The sequence below is a fragment of the Mastigoproctus giganteus genome, chromosome 5, assembly GCF_048544385.1.
Source record: "Mastigoproctus giganteus isolate SK-2022 chromosome 5, ASM4854438v1, whole genome shotgun sequence".
NCBI classification, from domain to species: domain Eukaryota; kingdom Metazoa; phylum Arthropoda; class Arachnida; order Uropygi; family Thelyphonidae; genus Mastigoproctus; species Mastigoproctus giganteus.
This window is the reverse complement of record NC_143579.1, coordinates 116,188,080-116,207,884: the sequence shown is the minus strand read 5'-3', so window position 1 is coordinate 116,207,884 and position 19,805 is coordinate 116,188,080. Positions and strand designations below refer to the sequence as shown.

The 19,805-nt window shown below is 37.6% G+C and overlaps 1 protein-coding gene across 5 annotated transcripts in view; it reads left to right on the top strand.

Annotated features, from left to right (window-relative positions):
- Nucleotides 1-19,805, top strand: part of LOC150085655 (catenin alpha-like) — a 499,984-nt gene that overhangs the window by 320,630 nt on the left and 159,549 nt on the right. For all 5 annotated transcript variants that reach the window (XM_090374159.1, XM_090374158.1, XM_090374157.1 and 2 more), the window contains one exon: nt 14,111-14,180. In XM_090374159.1, coding sequence (XP_090230285.1) covers nt 14,111-14,180 — 70 coding nt within the window. The remainder of the gene's footprint in view (nt 1-14,110; nt 14,181-19,805) is intronic.

Below are 19,805 nucleotides of genomic sequence, written 5' to 3'. Positions count from 1 at the left end.
CTGAACCCTGAGGGACTCCACCTGAGGGACTCCACTAATAACATTAGTTCACGATGAGCAGTGTCCATTGATTACCACTCTCTGTCTTCTCCCCCCCCCTCAACCACCCCTTTATCCATAGCAGCAATTTGCCTCCAATGCCACACTGCTCCAATTTGTGTAGCAGCCTTCCATGTGCAACAGTATCAAAAGCCTTTCTAAGATCCAAGTATATAATATCAAAGTTATTCCCTGCATCCAGTTCTTTTGTGACTGCATCATAGTATCGAATCAAATTGGTCAGGCAAGACTTCCCCTTAACAAAACCATGCTGTGTCCGAGCTATAACTGAATTCTTGTCTAGATGATCCTGCAGTGCTTCTTTAACCAATGCCTCCATTAATTTTCCGGGAACAGAAGTTAAACTCACAGGTCTATAATTACTTTTGTCAGCCTTTGATCCTCTCTTGTGAATTCGGGTCACATTTGCACATCTCCAGTCCATGGGTACCTCTCCTGAGTCCAAGGAAGCTCTCATAATTATGGCTAAGGGTTTGCTTACTTCCTTTGCTGCCTCCTTTAATATAACTGGATAGATCCCATCCACTCCAGGTGCCTTTCTTGTGTTTATCTTTAACAATTTCTCCTCCACTTTACTCTCAGTTATTACAAGATTCTCTAGCTTTCTGCTAGAGTTGAATACACCTCTGTCATTCCCCTCCCTGAATAACTCCTCATGTGTGAATGTCGATGCAAAATATTCATTTAGTTTGTTAGCTACCTGAGCAGGGTCATCAACAGTTGACCCATCGATATCAAGTGGACCAATCTGATTCATCCCCTTCCTTCTAGAGTTTACATAAGTAAAGAACTCTTTCCTGTTTTTCTTCGCATCCCTTGCCAAGGATCTCTCGTAATCTGCCTCCGCCTGCCTAACCTCCTTTGTAACTTGGTTACAGATAAACTTGTATCTATCATAGGCTTCTGTGTCATGTGTTAATTTGTATGTATCCCATGCAATTTTCTTCTCTGCCATATGCCTCATTAGTTCATCTGACATCCATTTAGGCCTAAACCTTGAACAATATTTCTTAGTTGGTATGTAAAGCATAGTAGTTGCAAGATAAGTTCTTTGAATGCTTCCCATTTTGAATTTGCTGTTGGTAACATCATCAGTTGATCCCACTGTATAGAATTTAAATACTGTTTCAGTCCATCGTAGTCGCCTTTATGAAAGCAATACCCCTTCCCTTTACCCCTAATGGTAGTTACCTCTTTGAGTAACTCCCACTTCAGAACACTGTGATCACTGCCACCTAGTGGTTCATTTATCTGCAGATTCTTAATGCATGAAGAATCACTACTGATAATCAAATCAAGAGTATTACTCCCTCTAGTTGCCTCCCGAACATGCTGATGTAGAAAACAATCATCCGATAAATCCACAAAAGCCTTGCTAGTGTGTGAGTGACCAGCCCCCAAATTCCAGTCAATATCTGGGAAATTAAAATCCCCCATTATAAGACTCTCTGATTTACTGGCCCACTCTATTTCTCTGTACAGTTTCTTATTATACTCATCAGAGTCATTAGGCCTATAGCACACTCCTACTCTCAATTTTGATCTCCCAATGCTTATGTCACACCAAACTGACTCGACACTGCACTGTCCAGTGATGTCGACTGGCTTCACTTCCTTGGATTTTATGTGTTTCTTAACTAATAGCATAACCCCTCCTCCCTTCCTATGCTGTCTATCCTTTCTGTAGACATTGTACTCCCCAAATTCCAGTTCTGCATTCCTTATATCTGTGTGACACCACGTCTCTGATATCCCAACAATATCTGCCTTTGATGTTTTGAGCAATAACTGAAATTCATCAAATTTATTTACTAAACTCCTAGCATTGGTGTACACGCAAGTATACATGCACCTGCTCTTCCTCTTAGCCACCCTAACACAACCCATGTGTTTACTTGTACCCCCATGATTCCCAGCAGTCTCTGTAATATCCTGCATCTTATTTTCCAGGCTGCTGCTCATTCCAATAGAAGCAGTGAAGTATTGATGTTACCTGCAGCAAATTTTAAGTGGGAAGCATTCAAGGAATTACTCGTGAATGCTACTAGGCTGTTCATGCCATGTATGAAATATTGTTCAAGATTTAGTCCTAAATGAGCTAATCAGACTCGAAGAACTAGTCAGATGAACTAATCAGACTCGTGGCAGATAAGAAAAATGCATGGAATGCATATAAATTATCAGGCGACACAGAAGTCTGTGGCAGATATAAGCTAGTCTGTAGTCAAGTCACAAAGGAGATTAGACAAGCGAAGGCAGATTATGAGAAACCTTTGTCAAAGGATGCAAATAAAAACGGCAAAGGCATCTTAACTTATATAAACTCTAGAAAGAAGGTGATGAATCTGATTGGTCCACTTGATATCGATGGTTCGGCTGTTGATGATCCTGCTCAGATAGTTGATAATCCAAATGAGTATTTTGCATCTACATTCACACGAGTAGTTATTAAGGGGGAAAAATTCTGGAAGTTTATCAGATTATAAAAGATTATCAGATTGCTGAAATTTTGTAATAACTGAGAGCAAAGTGGAAGAGAAATTGTTGAAGTTAAACATAAGAAAGGCATCTGGAGTAGATATTATCTATCCAGTTATATTAAAGGATGTGGCAAAGGAAGGAAGTAAGCAAATGCTTAGCCATAATTATGAGAGCATCCTTGGACTCGGTAAGTCCCCGCAGACTGGAGATGTGCAAATGTATTCCCAATTCACAAAGTGTGAAACAAGTAATTAGACCTGTTAGCTTCTGTTGTGGGGAAAATAATGGAGTCACTTTCTAAAGATGCGTTGCTGGATGATCTAGACAAGTCTTCAGTAATAATTTAGTCACAGCATGGGTTTGTCAATGGAAAGTTTTGTCTGACAAATTTGATTGGATGCTATGATGTGGTTACAATGGAACTGGATGCAAAAAATAATTTTGATATTATATACTTGGATATCAGGAAAGCTTTTGACACTATTGCACATGGAAGGCTGCTGTACAAATTGGAGCAGTATGGTATTAAGGGCAAGTTGCTACAATGGATAAAAGGGTGGTTGAATGGGAGAAGACAGAGTGGTAATTAATGGATGCTGCTCTTCGTGGACTAATGTTATTAGTTTGTCCCCCCCCCCGGGTTCAGTGTTGTTCTCACTGTTGTTTTGTATACTGCCGCTTGCTCATTTTCAAGCGGATTTTTCTGCTCATTCAGTTTACAAACCTTATGGGGCATAAATTGAAATTGAGGAAAGACAGTTGTAGAGTAGATGTGCAGAACTTTGCCATTAACCAGTGGGTGGTTAATTGCTGGAACACTTCCATCTGTCGTTGTGGAAGTTGAGAGCTGAAATAATAAATTAAAGGAGGAATTGGTCAAATATTTAGAGGAAATGGTTGTGTGAATTTTTTTTTTTTTTTTTTTTTTGCCTGATACTACGCTTGCTTTCTTGTATCACATGCCTCCATTACTACTGCCGCTACTACACATAATACCATTTCCTTTTGACTACAATTTGTGCTGCATTGGCTTTCTTATTGTGTTATGGTTTAGATTCAAATTATTTATGTAACCTCTAAATTTATTACATGTTATATTACACCATTTTATATTTTTGGTTTTTCAACTTCAAAATTGATTTTGCCGTAGCGCATATTTATCATCACAGAAACAGAGAACCCTTATCACTGTTTTTCTTACAATTTGGGTGGTTGACCCCAGAAAAGTCACCTAAATTATGGGTAAACAACGATAAGTTTTGTTTATGTATTATCCTTTTGTATGCTAACTTTTGTGAATTATATTATCCTATGTGTTTTCTTTAGATCTATCGAGGTATACATCTTAATATGATTATCTTACTATAAGCTTCCCCATAATATTATAAAAATGCTAAGTATATATATATATATATATATATATATATATGAGGTAACAGTAATAAAAAAGTAATAAATCTATTGAAGAGTGCAAAGATGGAGGTGTAAATTACACAAAATGCCAAAACTAATCAGAGAAGGATAGCAGAAATTGGAGATATTGAAGACAAGAGAAAAAATGTGAATATCTTATATGATATAAAGAATTAAGCAAAATTATAAGCTGAATTGGATAGCCAATTAGAGAGAAGAGAACTATAAAGAAAAAATGATTAGATTAATATATTGAGTAATAGCAAGCATCAGATAAGGTTGGGATACTTTGGTTATAAGTCCAAGAAATGGGGGAGAAAAATTATACAATTAAAATCTGATGTTAGCTAAAAATAAATATTGATAATCAGGTATTTTTTTCAGGAGACTACATCTGATTATGTATCAAAAACTGCATTTCTCTACTATTATAAACAACAACCAAGCTGTCATTAACACTTTCAGATCTGATGTTTCCATATCTAGCTTAGAAACCTATCATTTCACAAATCTTTTTACTTCATCATTACCTCACAATTTGCTTATATTTGTGCTAAAACATCTTTATCGCAGATACAAAAACAAATTAAATATCAGTGAAAATATATGAATCAATTATGTCAATCTCTGTCAATAAAGTAATAATTTTATTTTCAATGGCAAACATACATATAAATAGACCATTGGAGTACCCATGGGTTCTCAAAACTCCAGTTTAGTTTCAAATTTTTTCTAACACTACTATAAAAATGTATATATTACAAGCAACTCAAATCATAACTTTTTAGTATTTCAGTATGTAGATTACATCCTTGTTTTAAACATAAATTTTGAACCGGTAGCTAAGGTAATATACTCTAGTGAACTTATATTGAATAATGAGAACACAGTTAATCATATTGCCAATTTCCTTGACATTAATTCACCCTTAGCTCTTCTCTTCCACAATACTTCTCTTCCACATAGTATAGACTTATTTGATAAAAGAAATAAATTTAATATTATTTACCTCACCAGTTAAAACTTCAATATTTCTATCAAAGTACATAAAAATATATGTACTCAAATTATCACATTTGCTAACATATGCAGTAATCATATATTATTCACCAATTCCCTACATCTACTTTACAATAAATTAATTAAAAACAATAACCCGTTTTTAATTAATTTATTTTATTTTATCAACTACAATTTTAATATTGTTGCTCATTTTATCAAACAGAAATTTAGTTATAATTTATTTTTACCAGGTCAGTTCTGATAAATATTTGTATAGAAGTAATATTATCTGGTGGTATTTCCACTGCTTGGAGAGTAATAACTTCACATGATTTCCTGACCCCGAGTGCTAAACGATTTTTCCTGAGCAATATATCGTGTGATTATGTTATTATGTGATTATGATTTGGATGACTATGATAAAGAGAAAGACAGCTTACTGCTTTAAATAAATGGATGGTTGATGTGCAAGTTTTCAGATGTTATAAAGTTAGCAGGATAGAGTAATCAGGGTAAGCTACCACAACAAAATCTAAAAAAAATACTTCTTTATTCATATTAATATTATCAGGAAGGGGTTGTCACATTGATCCACTTGATGTCCAAGGTTTAATTTTCAGTGATGCTGCTCATGTATTTTGACAGACAATGTATTTTGCATCTCCATTCATGCATGAGTCTTTTTAGGGAGGTTAATGCCAGAAGTTCATCATAATCTAACTGGGAGCTAAATGATTTCGCGATAATATATGTACTCAAACTGAGAATAAAGCAAAAGAGAAATTGTTGAATCATAACATAAAACAGGCACTTGGGGGTGGATAGGATCTATCCAATTATATTAAGGGAAGCAGCAAGGAGGTGACAAACCCATTGCCATAATTTTGAGAGAATCTGTGGATTTTAGGGAGGTCCTTATGCACTTCAGATGTGTGAATGTATCCCTGTTCACAAAGGGATATGAAAAGGTTATTACATGAGTAATTACAAAAGTTGGGAAAATGATGGGATCACTGGCGACCATTTAGACAGAAATTATACTGCAGTAAAAGTATGTATTTGTGAAGGGGAAGGGCAATCTTGCTAATCTGATTGGATACTGTGATGCAATAACAAAGGAACCAAATGCAAAAAATAATTTTGATATCATATACATGGACTTGAGGAAAGCTTTTGATACAGTTGAACTAAAAGATTGTTGTACAAATTGGAGCAGGGTGGCATTAAGGTCAAGTTATGGATAAAGGGATGGTTGAGTGGGAGAAGTCAGAGAGTGGTAATCAATGGACACTGCCCTTCATTGACTAATTTTATTAGTGGAGTTCTCCAGGGCTGGTGTTGGGCCCATTGTTGTTTTCTGTATTTATCAATGATATTGATGATGGCATATCAGACTTAATGTCCAAGTTTTCCGATGATACAAAGTTTTGCAGGATAGTTTATTACAGGAATGCCTGTGTTTACTGCAACAGAATCTAGAAAAGTTAGGCTGATGGGCTGAGAAATGCCAATTGAAGTTTAACATTGCACATACAAAGTACCGTATATGGCTAGCAGTAACCCCAGAGTAATGTACCAACTAAGTCGTATTAGAGTCAGGATAGTGAAAAATGTAATAGAATTGCTATAATTGTGCAGCCAGATATGAAGTTCTCTGAACAGGCATTCTGACAGCTGATGAGGTTTCGTCAGTGATATACAGGAATTTTGCTAGCAGGGATAAGGAGGTGATTATTCCATTGTATAAGGTAAAGTTGAGGCCACATCTTCAGTACTGCATTCAAATCTGGAGGCCTTATTTTAGGAAGGATTTAGAGCTGCTGGAATGAGTATAGAGAATGGCAGCAAGATTGCTAAGTGGAACAAAAAGGTGCCCTTACCAAGAAAGGCTTCAATTCTGCAAATTGTAGTGTTTGGAGACTAAGCATGTGCAAGGATCTGATTGAGGTGTGTAAGGCATTAAATGATTTGAGCAAGTTAAATACTGATGGGATTCGTTGTCTTATTCAGGCATAATTTCAGGTGCAGATTCAAGTTGGGAAGGATGGGTGCCAAATAGATGTATAGAAATGTGTCTTTAGCCAGTGGGGGGGGGGGGGGGGGGCAAGTTGATTGCTGGAACAAACTTCCATCCGTTATGGAAGTTGATAGCTGAAATTAATTGAAGGAAGAACTAGACAAACTATTGGAGGGAGTGAAATGGGAGGTGTGTGTTTTTTTTTTTTTTTTGGGTGATGCTGTTTAAGCTTGCTTTTTGCATCATTTTCCACTGTTAATGCTAATAATATTATTATTATTATTATTATTATAACGAAGCTGGAGACCTATATGACAACTTACAGGGTGAGACTACATACTAACTACCACTGGAGATAAGCTGAAGCTAAACAGGTCCACCTCCAATAATGGATGATGTCGCAGAGAAATATTAATCGTACTGTATCGAGTGTGGCGTAAGATAAAGTCACTCGTGTTCAGGCCTTAGGCAGGGGGGTCGCTGGATCCGTTATGGAAGTTGATAGCTGAAATTAATTGAAGGAAGAACTAGACAAACTATTGGAGGGAGTGAAATGGGAGGTGTGTGTGTTTTTTTTTTTTTTGGGTGATGCTGTTTAAGCTTGCTTTTTGCATCATTTTCCACTGTTAATGCTAATAATATTATTATTATTATTATTATTATTATTATTATAACGAAGCTGGAGACCTATATGACAACTTACAGGGTGAGACTACATACTAACTACCACTGGAGATAAGCCGAAGCTAAACAGGTCCACCTCCAATAATGGATGATGTCGCAGAGAAATATTAATCGTACTGTATCGAGTGTGGCGTAAGATAAAGTCACTCGTGTTCAGGCCTTAGGCAGGGGGGTCGGATCGAAACATCAGAGACTGTCTCCTGAGGAAGACAGTGGAGCGAGTGGCACTATCCCCCATTGGCTACCACAAGAGAAGGGTAAGACAATCCAGCCCACCAACTGGAAGTGCTTACTGCGCTAGTGACCACCCAGGAAGAAAGAAAGAAAACCCCAACGCATGAAGTGGAGCATCGAAATGAATACATACATCATGCAAGCATACTACGAAATAACGAAGCCGTAGATCGATATGATAACTTACAGGACGAGACTACATACCAAGTGGCTGGAATGATTCCTGGATATTCAGGTCACGGAATAGCGAATAGAGGGCCAGAGAAGGACCATCATCACAAAGAACGTAATAGCCCCTGCAATCTTGGAAAAAATCAAGCAGGACATGAGCGATCAACTACAAAGTATAAAAAATATGGAACTAGAGGAGGAAGAACATACCGCCGCCAAACCAGAGGCAGAAGAGCAAGAGAAAGTACAACCCGCAGCAGCTGAAGTGAAAACAGATGAGATCATGATATCCAGAATAGAGGACGAGTGGAAGAAGGCCCTAACAGAATGGACCCCACAAAGACTCACATGATACCGAAGCAGAGGCCGACTTGTGGAGAGTCATAGACCACCTGAATCGGCACATAATACCACATTACCTCTACAGCAGTAGTGCAACACTGGAGGCCATCCACACAGCCGTGTATTGTGCTGTGGTAGCAGCACAATACACGGCTGTGTGGATGGCCTCCACGGTGGCTGGAACCACCAGCTTGAGAAAGAAGACTTCAGCAGAAGATTCTCCCACTGGAGAATTACTTCAGGTAATTCTCCCACTGGAGAATTACCTGATCGGCATTTAAGGAATTGGTAGCAGATTTTCGAAAAGTTGAAGCTGATTGAGCAGGACAAGGTTTCTCAAAATGGAAAGTGGAATGCAATGTGCTATCGTCGGCAAAACTATGGATAGGATTTCTAGTCAATGGAAGAAGGTCATTAATATACAAGAGGAAAAGAGTGGGGGAAAGAACTGAACCTTGGGGGACACCGGCATTAGTGGAGAAGTTAGAAGACAGAGAGCCATCTACCATCACCCTCAATGAGCGATCAGAGAGAAAACTGGATAACCAATTACTAAAAACAGTTGGCAAACCATAAGATGGAAGCTTGTTTAGAAGACCTTTATGCCAAACACGATCAAAAGCCTTTCAGATGTCAAGAGCAACTATTTGTGTTTCACCAAACCTTTCCATCAAATTAGTCGTAAATGGGTAACATAACCAGAATATCACCAGTGGATCGACACTGACGGAATCCATACTGGCAATCGTTGATCAGACGGAAGGTTTTAGGTAGTTTAAGAGTTGGTGGTTAATTGATTTCTCCATTACTTTAGAAAGAGTAGAAGTATTTGCAATGGGACGATAATGAATGGGAGGGATTTGTCACCCTTTTTAGGGACTGGCTTGGATATGAGCAAATTTCCAAGCAGAAGGAAAAACACCTTTGGAATAAGAGAGTGAAAAAAGGTGGCAAAGAATAAGTTCAGGAGCACAGGTTTTGAGAACAAGTGGAGAAATACCATCAGGACCTGGAGCTTTCTTAGCATCAAGATTCATCAAAATCCTTCTGATATACTTTTGACGGAAGACCACAGGTGGCATTGAATGGAGCATGTTGAGAATGGTGAGAGGTGTTTTACCAAGATCATCAATACATTGAATGGAGCATGTTGAGAATGGTGAGAGGTGTTTTACCAAGATCATCAATACATGAGCTAGAAGAAAAATGGGATGCTAGCAGGTCAGCTTTATCCTTGGCTGAAGTGACAATAGAACCATCTGTTTTCAACAGACGTGGGAGCAGAGATGGGCAAAAGTTGCGGCCAATAGCTTTGGCAAGAGACCAGAATGCTCGACTACCATTAGGGCAAGAACCAAGTTTTCGACTCTTAGCCTGTTCAAACTCTAGTTTGGACTGATTAATAGCTGCTTTACAATTGTTGCGAGCTTTGGTGTAGGCAGAAAATGAAACTGAAGAATTAGAAACAAGCCAATTACGATATGCAACGTTCTTCTCTTGAACAGCCCTTAGCACATTTATTGGAAAACCAAGGTTTAGATAAAGGACGAGATTTTAAAGTGGAGTGTGGGATAAAGGATTACATTCCTGCAAGAATAATTTCACTGACAACATCTGAGCAAACATTGACATCAGAAGTTTTGAAACAGTAATCCGACCAAGGAAAAGAAGAAAAGAAGTCTCACAGGTCATCCCATTTTGCATTCTTGTAATGCCAAAAACACGAGGTTGGGTATAGCCATGAGATAAAGGTTCCATTGGAGAAGAGACAATCACCAAGTTGTGATTTGAAGTGCCTAAAGGACCTCTCACTTCGACCGTGTACTTAGAAGGATTGTTTGTGAGAAAAAGATCAAGCGTATTGGCTATATGATTAGGATTGTCCGGTATTCTTATAGGTAAATGAACAATCTATGCAAGGTCATTAGTAATTGCAAAAGCCTCAGCATCTCGACCTGCTGGGTCGGTGTGACTAGAAAACGGAAGCCAGCTGCAGTTGTGAACATTAAAATCACCAAAGAAAATTATCTCACTGTTAGGAAAGTTGGACTGGAGAAAGTCAAGTTGTAAAGAGAGGAAGTCAAAGAGCTCCAAGTGATTAGTGGAGTTGGGAGAATGGTAGAGACAACAGATGAATTTGACACAATGAGGTAGAGAGATTTTAAGCCAGAGAAGATCAAAGAGAGGAGATTCCAAATTGCCAAGTCTCTGACAGGGAATATCAGAACGGACATATGCACAAGTACCACCTTTGAGGCGAAAGGAATCATACAGCGAATAATTTGGGCATCTGAGATGAGCAGTAGTTGAATCAACCGATAACTGAGATTCTGTCAGAAAAAGTGCATGGGGTTTGGCAGACTGCAAGTGGAAATGGACATCGTTGAGATTAGAATTGAGACCACGTATATTTGTGAAATGAATTAGGAAGTGGTGAACTCCCAGAATAAATAATGTCCACAACTGGTGAACTCCAGGAATAAATAATGTCCACAACTACTGGTACAAGAAGCTCACTTGCACACGCAAGCACCTGGCAGAGCAGTTCACCCAAATGATAAGGCACCCAGAGACAATCCCGAAGTTTCTCACTCAAGGAATCACATATTTGTAGCCTAAAGACAAAGATGCAAGAAACCTGGCGAAATATAGGTCAATCACCTGCCTCCCAACAATGTACAAGATCCTGACCAGCTGCATAACCAGGAAGATAACAGACCACTTGGAGAGCCAGAGCATAATGGCTGAACAGCAGAAAGGATGTAAGCGGAATTAACCATAGATGCTGCGGTTATGGAGCACCCATACAAGAAGTGCCACAGTATGTACACAGCCTACATCGATTACCGCAAGTACTTCGACTCCGTGCCTCACTGGCTAATAGAGGCTCTGAAAATCTACAAAGTCAATCCGATAGCAGAAACGATGCCGAAATGGAGTACCACTATTAAGGTCGAAAACATCACAACCAGGCCAATCCCCATGAGGAGAGGAATCTTTCAGGGAGATGCCCTGAGCCCATTGTGGTTCTGTCTATCACTTAACCCGCTATCTACCAGGTTCAACAGTAGCAAGTACCGATATAACCTCAAAGAAGGAAGGAAGAACCTGTACACCTTCACCCACCTGATGTATATGGATGACATCAAGCTCTATGCGGAAACAGAGAAGTATCTTCAGCAACTACTCGAGATCACTGAAGAAATCAGCAAGGATATTAGGATGGAATTTGGTCTAGACAAATGCAAGACCCATGGATTGCGTCAGGAAAAATTAGTCAACCGAAACTTCCAGCTGCAGAGTGGTAAAGAGATTGATGCCATGGCAGAGGGAGAGGCCTACAAATATTTGGGGATGATGCAGTCTCAGCAGTTACAGCACAAGGAAATTAAGGCCTGCCTGACCAAAAATTACCATCAGAGACTCAAAAGCCTGCTTAAAGCAAAGCTGAATGGAGGGAACACAGTTAAAGCCTTAAACACCTATGCAGTCCCAGTGCTAACATACTCTTTCGGTGTCATAGATTGGACTAACAGAGAGCTGGGGGATATCATGAGAAAGACAAGGACAATGATGACAAAGAGTTGCCAACACCACCCTAGAGCTGCCGTGGAGAGACTGACAATTGCCCGGGAAGAAGGAGGAAGGGGCCCTGATAGACCTCATTGAGCAACAGAAGACGGTGATAGTTAACCTGAAGGATTACTTCGAGAAACACACAGCAGCACTCTACCAGACCATAAGGAAGATAGACAAGCGGTATACCCCACTCAAACTAAGTGAGAAGTCTCCGCCCCCCCCAATCAAGAGGTATAAACTAAGCTAGAAAGATGAGCAGAGATAGCACTCCATGGCAGACTCCATCATGGTCACAGATAAAATTGCTTCCAATGCATGGCTCATGAGCGGGACGCTCTTCCCCGAAACTGAAGGATTCATGCTCGCTATCCAAGACCAGGTAATCAACACCAGGCACTGTAGAAAATACATCGCCAAGGAACCCGGAGTGTTAGATGACACATGTTGACGATGCCACTTGGCCTCAGAAACGATCCAACACCTCACCGCAGGATGCAAAGTGATCACCCAGACTGAGTACACTCATAGACACGACCAGGTAGCCAGGATAATACATCAGAAGTTAGCAAGGAAATACCAGTTGATTGAAGAAAGCGTACTGTACTACAAGTACGAACCCCAGGCAGTACTAGAGACCCCAACCCACAAGCTGTACTGGGACTGAACCATAATAACGGATAGGACAATCCCGCACAACAGACCGGATATAACCCTTGTGGACAAAAAGGGAAAGGCTACCTATCTGATTGACATAGCGGTACCCAACACTGGTAACCTGCAGAAAACTCATGGGATAAAAATCAGGAAGTGCACGAACCTAAGACAGGAGATCAAAGAGATGTGGCATATGAAACAAGTAACGATCATTGTGTCAACCACAGGTATGGTGCCAAAGACCCTACATAACAGCCTAGCAGCAATAGGGCTCCCAGCGAACACCTACAAGAAACTTCAGAAATTTGCAATCCTGAACACCTGTAGGATTGTCAGAGAGTTCTTCGACCAGCAGTAACATCAGACATAACACCCCCCCCCCCCCCGTGTACTTGGTAGCAATACCCGTCACGAGGTGGAACCTCAATCAGGGAGAAATAATATAAGAGCAGCAATAATAATATATTAGACAATCACAAAAATTCTGTATTTCTTTATTTATTTATTTATTTTTTTTTTTTTGAAATTATTTTATTTAAATATATAATTGCACAGGTTGCCAGCAATGAGTGTAGCCTCTGTTTATAAGCTACATTTTTGTGTAATTTTTCTGCTGAAGTGCATTGTACCCGTCACCCATAATCACCCGTCATTAGTCACTCGAACTACAGAAGTTCATGTCCAATGTCAACAAATATCTTCTTTCATCTCAACCTCCAACCCAATCATGGTACGTACTAAGTACTATAGGTTCTAATACCTCTCATGTTTGGGGTTTACATAAAGTCACTGGAGGGATAGTTTTTCAATAATGATTGTCTCCTTCGGAAGTATTTCATTTATTCTAGGAGTACATGTGTGTAATGCACTGGAATAGATTGAAAATGACCCTCAACATTTGGAGTATATCATGTAGTTAATGCAACTCCCAGTAAGGTAACTAACATTCAGTAATCTGTATTTCACATAACATATTATTGTAACCCAACACATTCCATATATGTTTGGTTTGCAGATATATAATACTTTCTAATTGTGGATTGTCTACTGAATAAATTATTTTTTGTAGTTTAACTTATTGTTCAATTTTCAATCAGATTGGTGTCATTTTTCTCTGTGCCTTTTCATTCTTGCACAGAAAAATGGGACATATTAACAAAACGTAATATGGATCCATGATATGCTGCCAGCATATCATGACTGCGTATTACGTAGCCTGATTTGCTTTGATGTTAACTCAACACAGTCTCATTCAAAGGTTCTAATGACTGAGAGAAAATTCTGTGGTGAATCCTGTTTGGACACCTTGGAATATTAAAATATAAATTCACTATGAACTACTATAAAGTTTATAAATCCAACTGCAGTTAATTTTACTTTTCTTTGTTTGGTCTGAGATTAATATCATTATTTTACAAATTTTCATTTTTTATGGTTTAATGTAAATTTTTAAGCATGACATACTTTTTACAGACAGCAGAAGAACTGGATTCAGAAACAGAGATAGAGTTTGAAGGAAATACTTCAGAAACTAAAAGTAAATGTAAGAAATCTTTTTTTTTTTTTTTCATATTATATAGAATTTATATAACAAATTATTTCTCCATTTATTGATGACTGAATTTATTAATATTCATTATAAACTCCATTAAAAGACCTTTTCTTATACTCTGCTTTTTATGACGATTGCCAGTATATTTTCTGAGAGTCAAAAACCTTTACTGTTTAAGACCAAATCTTACCTGTTGAGAGACTGTTCGTGGATCATTTATGGGCATTCTTGATGCCAGCATACAGTACCCAACATAACAAAACACACGCGCATGCACGCATACCGGGCTAGCCGGGTGGGTAAAGTGCCTGCCTGGCAATCCATAGGTCGTGGGTTGAATCCCGCCTCGGACTTGGATCAGAGTAGTGCAAAAACCTTGGGAGGTGCATTATGGCCACAGAAGCCGATACGCCAACAACTAACAAACACACACACACAGCTGCCAGCCTTGACCCAGTTCCTTCAGAAGCTACAGCGCCGTATAGGGGAAACCCTGGAGGCTGCAACAAAGTACCAAAAAAATAATAATAATAATAAATAAAATAAAATAAATTCCTGCTGGTATCATCTTATATTACAAAAGAGGTTATAACAAATATAGAGATAAATATAACAAACAAGTACAGTAGAGACTCGATTTTCCTGGGTAGATGGTAAAAAAAAAAGTTCCAGGATAATCGATTTCCCAGTTAATCCAAAAATACAGTTAGTCCCAGACATACGTGAGAGATATATTCGAGGACTTCTTACGTAAGTTGAGTTTTATGTAACTAACTCAGAAATGACTAATAGAATATTGCTACTATATCCCTGATATGCCAAAATTACAAAAACCATATAATATCCTCAGAAGAATGAAGAAAAATAGTTATATATTTTTAATTAGTTCAATTAAAAACTTTATCTGGGGACATCGGTGAAGTAGCCAGAGTGGCACATAAGAGAAGAAAATAGCTGATTTGTATTATAGTTAATTTCATTGGTGCCGATTGTTTCACCGCTTCTCGTATTCTGCCTTTCTACTTGATTATTGTTTCACTGTTGCCACTGACAAATCTGAATTCCATGCGATACTTGTTGATGTTTGGCCATTTCCATACATCCTTATTATTTTAATTTTCTGATCCAATCGATCAGAAAATTAAAATAATAAGGTCGATCGCTTTCCTTTTCTTGATAGATTTACTAGTACCGCTGTCACTTATTTCCTTAGTAAGCACCATGATAATAGTCAAAATTAAATTTTTTGAAAAGAACTTCACAGGGTTAAGGGGAAAACTCACTTATCACCTCACACGAGCTCACATTTTACTAAAGCACATTTCTGGACGTCACTGCCATAGAACAATAAAAACAATTTGCACTTTTTCGGGTTACTGGGCTTTTCTGTTAGTGCAATCTATTATAAACGGGTAGTAAACTCGATCTTATTGCATTTGTGATAATACTGATAGCTGTAATTCTGTGGGTTTTTATGTTATTATGGTGAAATATGTGTCCCCTTCACTGAAGATTTCAGTGAAGGGGACACACTTCATATAAAAAAAAAAATTATAAATAACATAACAAGTCCGAAGCTATATAAGTCGGGCACTTACTATTTTGAAAAATGTTCAGGATCCTACGATATTACTGTGAAGAAAAGGTAATAAAAGGTGACTTTATTTAGACCTGATATAAAAATTTACATTACATGAAGAAAATGACTGACCTGTGTGAATTCCAAAGAGGTCAGATTGTTTGTGCACATTTAGCAGGAGGCATAAGTGACTAAAACTGTTGCCAATTTGTTTAATTTATCCAGAGTAGCGTAATCGAAAGTCATGTCTGTCCACCAAGTATGGAAAAAACAAATATGATAAGATGAATTGTACCATAAAATCAAAGCTCATTAAAGGAGACCAGACACTGAAAGGGATTGTAAATCAAAAACATAAAACTGCTGCTGCTGCCCCAAAGATAACTGCAGAACTAATGTACATCTAAAGTAGCAAAACAGTTTAGTGAGGTGAGTACTCCATTAAGCTGAAATTTCTGACAGAGCCACTGTTACCAAACTGCTTTTTACTGATGGTAATGCTAGAAAGAGGATGCAGTAATGTAAGGAGCACAAAAACTGAACATTCGATGATTAGACATTCATCATATTTTTAAACCCATTGTCATTTACACTTTTTCCAACGTCAGAGAATTTTTTTGCATTAGCAAATGTCAGAGGAAGGGCAACCTCCAAACTGTCTTGTGTCAGCTGTCAACCATGGATGAGAATTAACAGTCATTTGGGCAGTGGTATCTTTGTATTCTTCAGGTTCTATCATCATCACTGATGGGTGATAAAGAATACCAACAATGGGCAAATTACTGCCACTAAGTACCTTGATATTTTGAGTTATGATGTTAATTCCATGGCACTAACATTGTTTCTCACAAATGATGCTATGGTTGAAGATGATACTGCCCCAGCACACAGCCAGATGTGTCCAATTTTGTTGTGAGGTGCATGAAATTGTGGGCTGAGCATCTCCCATGTCCTGGACAGTCACCAGTAGGGCTTGCAAAACCGGTTTTATAAACCGGTTAAACCCGGTTTTCATATTGAGTTGTTGAAACCGAGCTTCTAAATCCGGATTCGAATATTTTTTTTAGTTAGCTCTCGAATATAGTTTTTTATTATGCACATTTTCTTTTGTTTGTTCGTTTGTGTGGATCGTTCAAACTGCTTTATGTTTTAAACATGTTTTTTATTTTATTTTATTTTATGTTTAGGTACGAATCTCATGGGCAAATGGCCCAAATCTAGGAGCGGTACATTTTATCTTCTCACCTGTATCATGGCACGATGCAGGTGTACTCATTTACGGGCACCTCCGTAGCCAGGTGGGAAGGAGCAGCAGTGAGTACCACACGCTTCTTGATTAGACCAGAGTTCGAGCCCGTCACCACCAAATACGGAGGATGCGGAAAGGTCAGGGAATGACCACCGCATATTCCGGAGCAATATGGCCTTAGTTGCTAATGCTCCTAAAAACCAAACAACAACAAACTCATTTACGACTGGGTGAGTCGGAGCGATAGCGTAAAGAAAATGCTCAACATTTCTCTGTTCCATCTATCTTGTTTGCCAGGCAAGTTATGGAACGTGCCTTATTGATGGTTACCCACTAGAAACAGATTCGCTGAATATTGCATCAAATTTCAATCGTAGAAAGTTTTTTTTCTTCTTTATTCTTATTAAATTTGTGATCAAATGTTCTCCAAAAAGCAGCTTCACCAAATTTAGCTTTTATGTAATTTTGAAAATACAATAGATTTAATTGGTAAAAAAAATTGCAATAAATAAATAAAAAATTTCTTTCGTGAAAATTTTGAAACTTGCCTCATTTAGACTCTTCATTCAGTGCTTCCGGAGTGACTCATAGTATTATGCCTGTGTTATCTTCAATATTTTATTTAAAATTGTCGGTGATATAAATTCCTACTAATTAATATTTATTACTCTTAATATGTCTAAGATGAAATCAAATGTATGGAATTATTTTGCTCGAAAAAGCAAAGATGAAGCACAATGTTCGAAATGTTATAAGATAATGAAGTCGTCTGGAGGATCTACATCATCTTTGATGTTGCATTTAAAGAAAATGCATCAGATTGACATTAAACAAGATAACAGTGAACCTCCTGTAAAAATGGTAAGAACATTAAAAAACTTTATCGTTAAAAAATCTATGGAAGAAGAGATTTCAAAATTAGTTGCTTTAGATGGATTTTCTTTTAATTCAATTGCCAAGAGTGAGTTTATACAATCAAGCCTTCACCTTCAGAGAAATAAATACGATAAATTACCACCAGTCTCAGTGAATGGAATTAAAAATATGGTTCTGAATTATTATAAAACTAAGAAAGAAGAACTCATTCAGAATTTCAAAAATTCATTGGTTTTGGGCGCACGGTATTCATTGACTCTAGACGAATATACATCTATACAAAATAAAAGGTATATGAATATAAATGTGCATTCAAAAGATAATCATTGGTCGTTAGGTCTTATTGAGATTAATGGTTCACTTGATAGCAGAAAAACTGAGCAAATTGGGAATGGACACTTAAAGGAATTTGGTTTGAACTTGGATGAGGATATTGTTGCCTGCACCACCGATGGAGCAGCAATGATGATTAAGTTTGGCAAGTAAATTACGCCTAATCATCAACAATGTATAGCCCATTGTATACATCTGTCAGTTATAGATGTACTTTATGAAAAAGCAATCAATTATGGTGCCACAGTCTCTGAGTCTCCCAAAGACAATGAAGAAAATGAAAATAATGAAGAAAGTAGTGATGATGAAGAAGTTGAAGAAAGACAGCAAGGCATGCTTTATCAAACCGACTTTACCGGTGAGCTCATTTATTTCTTCAATCCAATGGCCAATATTGCACAAACTATTAACAAAGTCAGAAAAATTTGCAAGCTTTTTCGAAAATCGCCTACCAAAAATGACATATTACAAAATTTTGTTAAAGCAAAATTTAATAGGAAAGAATATAAACTTATGTTAGATTGCAAGACTAGATGGGATAGCACCTTCTATATGATTGAGAGATTTTTGAAATTGAAAAATTGCATTCCAAATGCTCTATGTGCAGTACTGTCAACTGAAGCTGTGCCTGACGATGACTGGAAAACACTTGAATTGCTAAGTGAAACTTTGCGACCAGATGAAATGATTCTGAAGGCTATAACCTCAGAAGATACAGACTTACTTAAAGCAGAGTCTTCAATAGAATTTCTGCTTGCTAAGCTTGATACAGCAGAAAACCCATTTGCTTTAAAGTTTCACCAAAGCCTTTTGCAGCGTTACAATGCACGACGAAAATGCCAAACTGTGGCTTTGCTGAGCTGTCTACACAACCCCAAAAAGTTTAGGAAAGAAGATTCAGGTTCAAGAACTTTTGATTTTCCAAGTAAGCAAGTTTTGAGAAAGCATGCTGAAGAGATTTATCAGAGATTATTTGCAAAACATTCTGAAGGAGTCTTAGCGTTGAATGAAGAAACTGAAAATAAACGAACTGTTCTTTTAGAAGAAAACAAAGACTCGTCTAGTTCCGATGTTGGAGATACACTCATGCGAGAGTATGATAGTGTAATAAAGAGATTAACTGAAGAGCCTTCAAAATATCCGAGTGAATTGGAAATCAGCAAAGAATTTAAAATTTTGGAGGCAACTAGAAGTAGAAGTGAAAAGCTGGAGAAAGTTTATAGAGCACTGCTGACCATTAAACCAACAAGTGTCCAATCTGAAAGAGTGTTTTCGATCACTGGTCTCTTTAACACAAAAATAAGGTCAAGTCTATCAGGAAAAATGCTTAATGTACTGTTTTTTTTTAAGGATCATTTTCAGAAAAAAGCTGAGCAATATAAGTATTTATTTTTAAATACTTTACTATTTGTAAAGTATTTTACAAATACTTTATGCTGTTTTTTTCACATTATTTTTATTTATTTATTATTATTATTATTATAGGGCTTATTATTTTTTTGTTTACTATACGAGAAGATAGCTTTTATTCAAAGGATTTGAATACAATTTGTAATTTTGTATGATCTCAAGCTGGTTA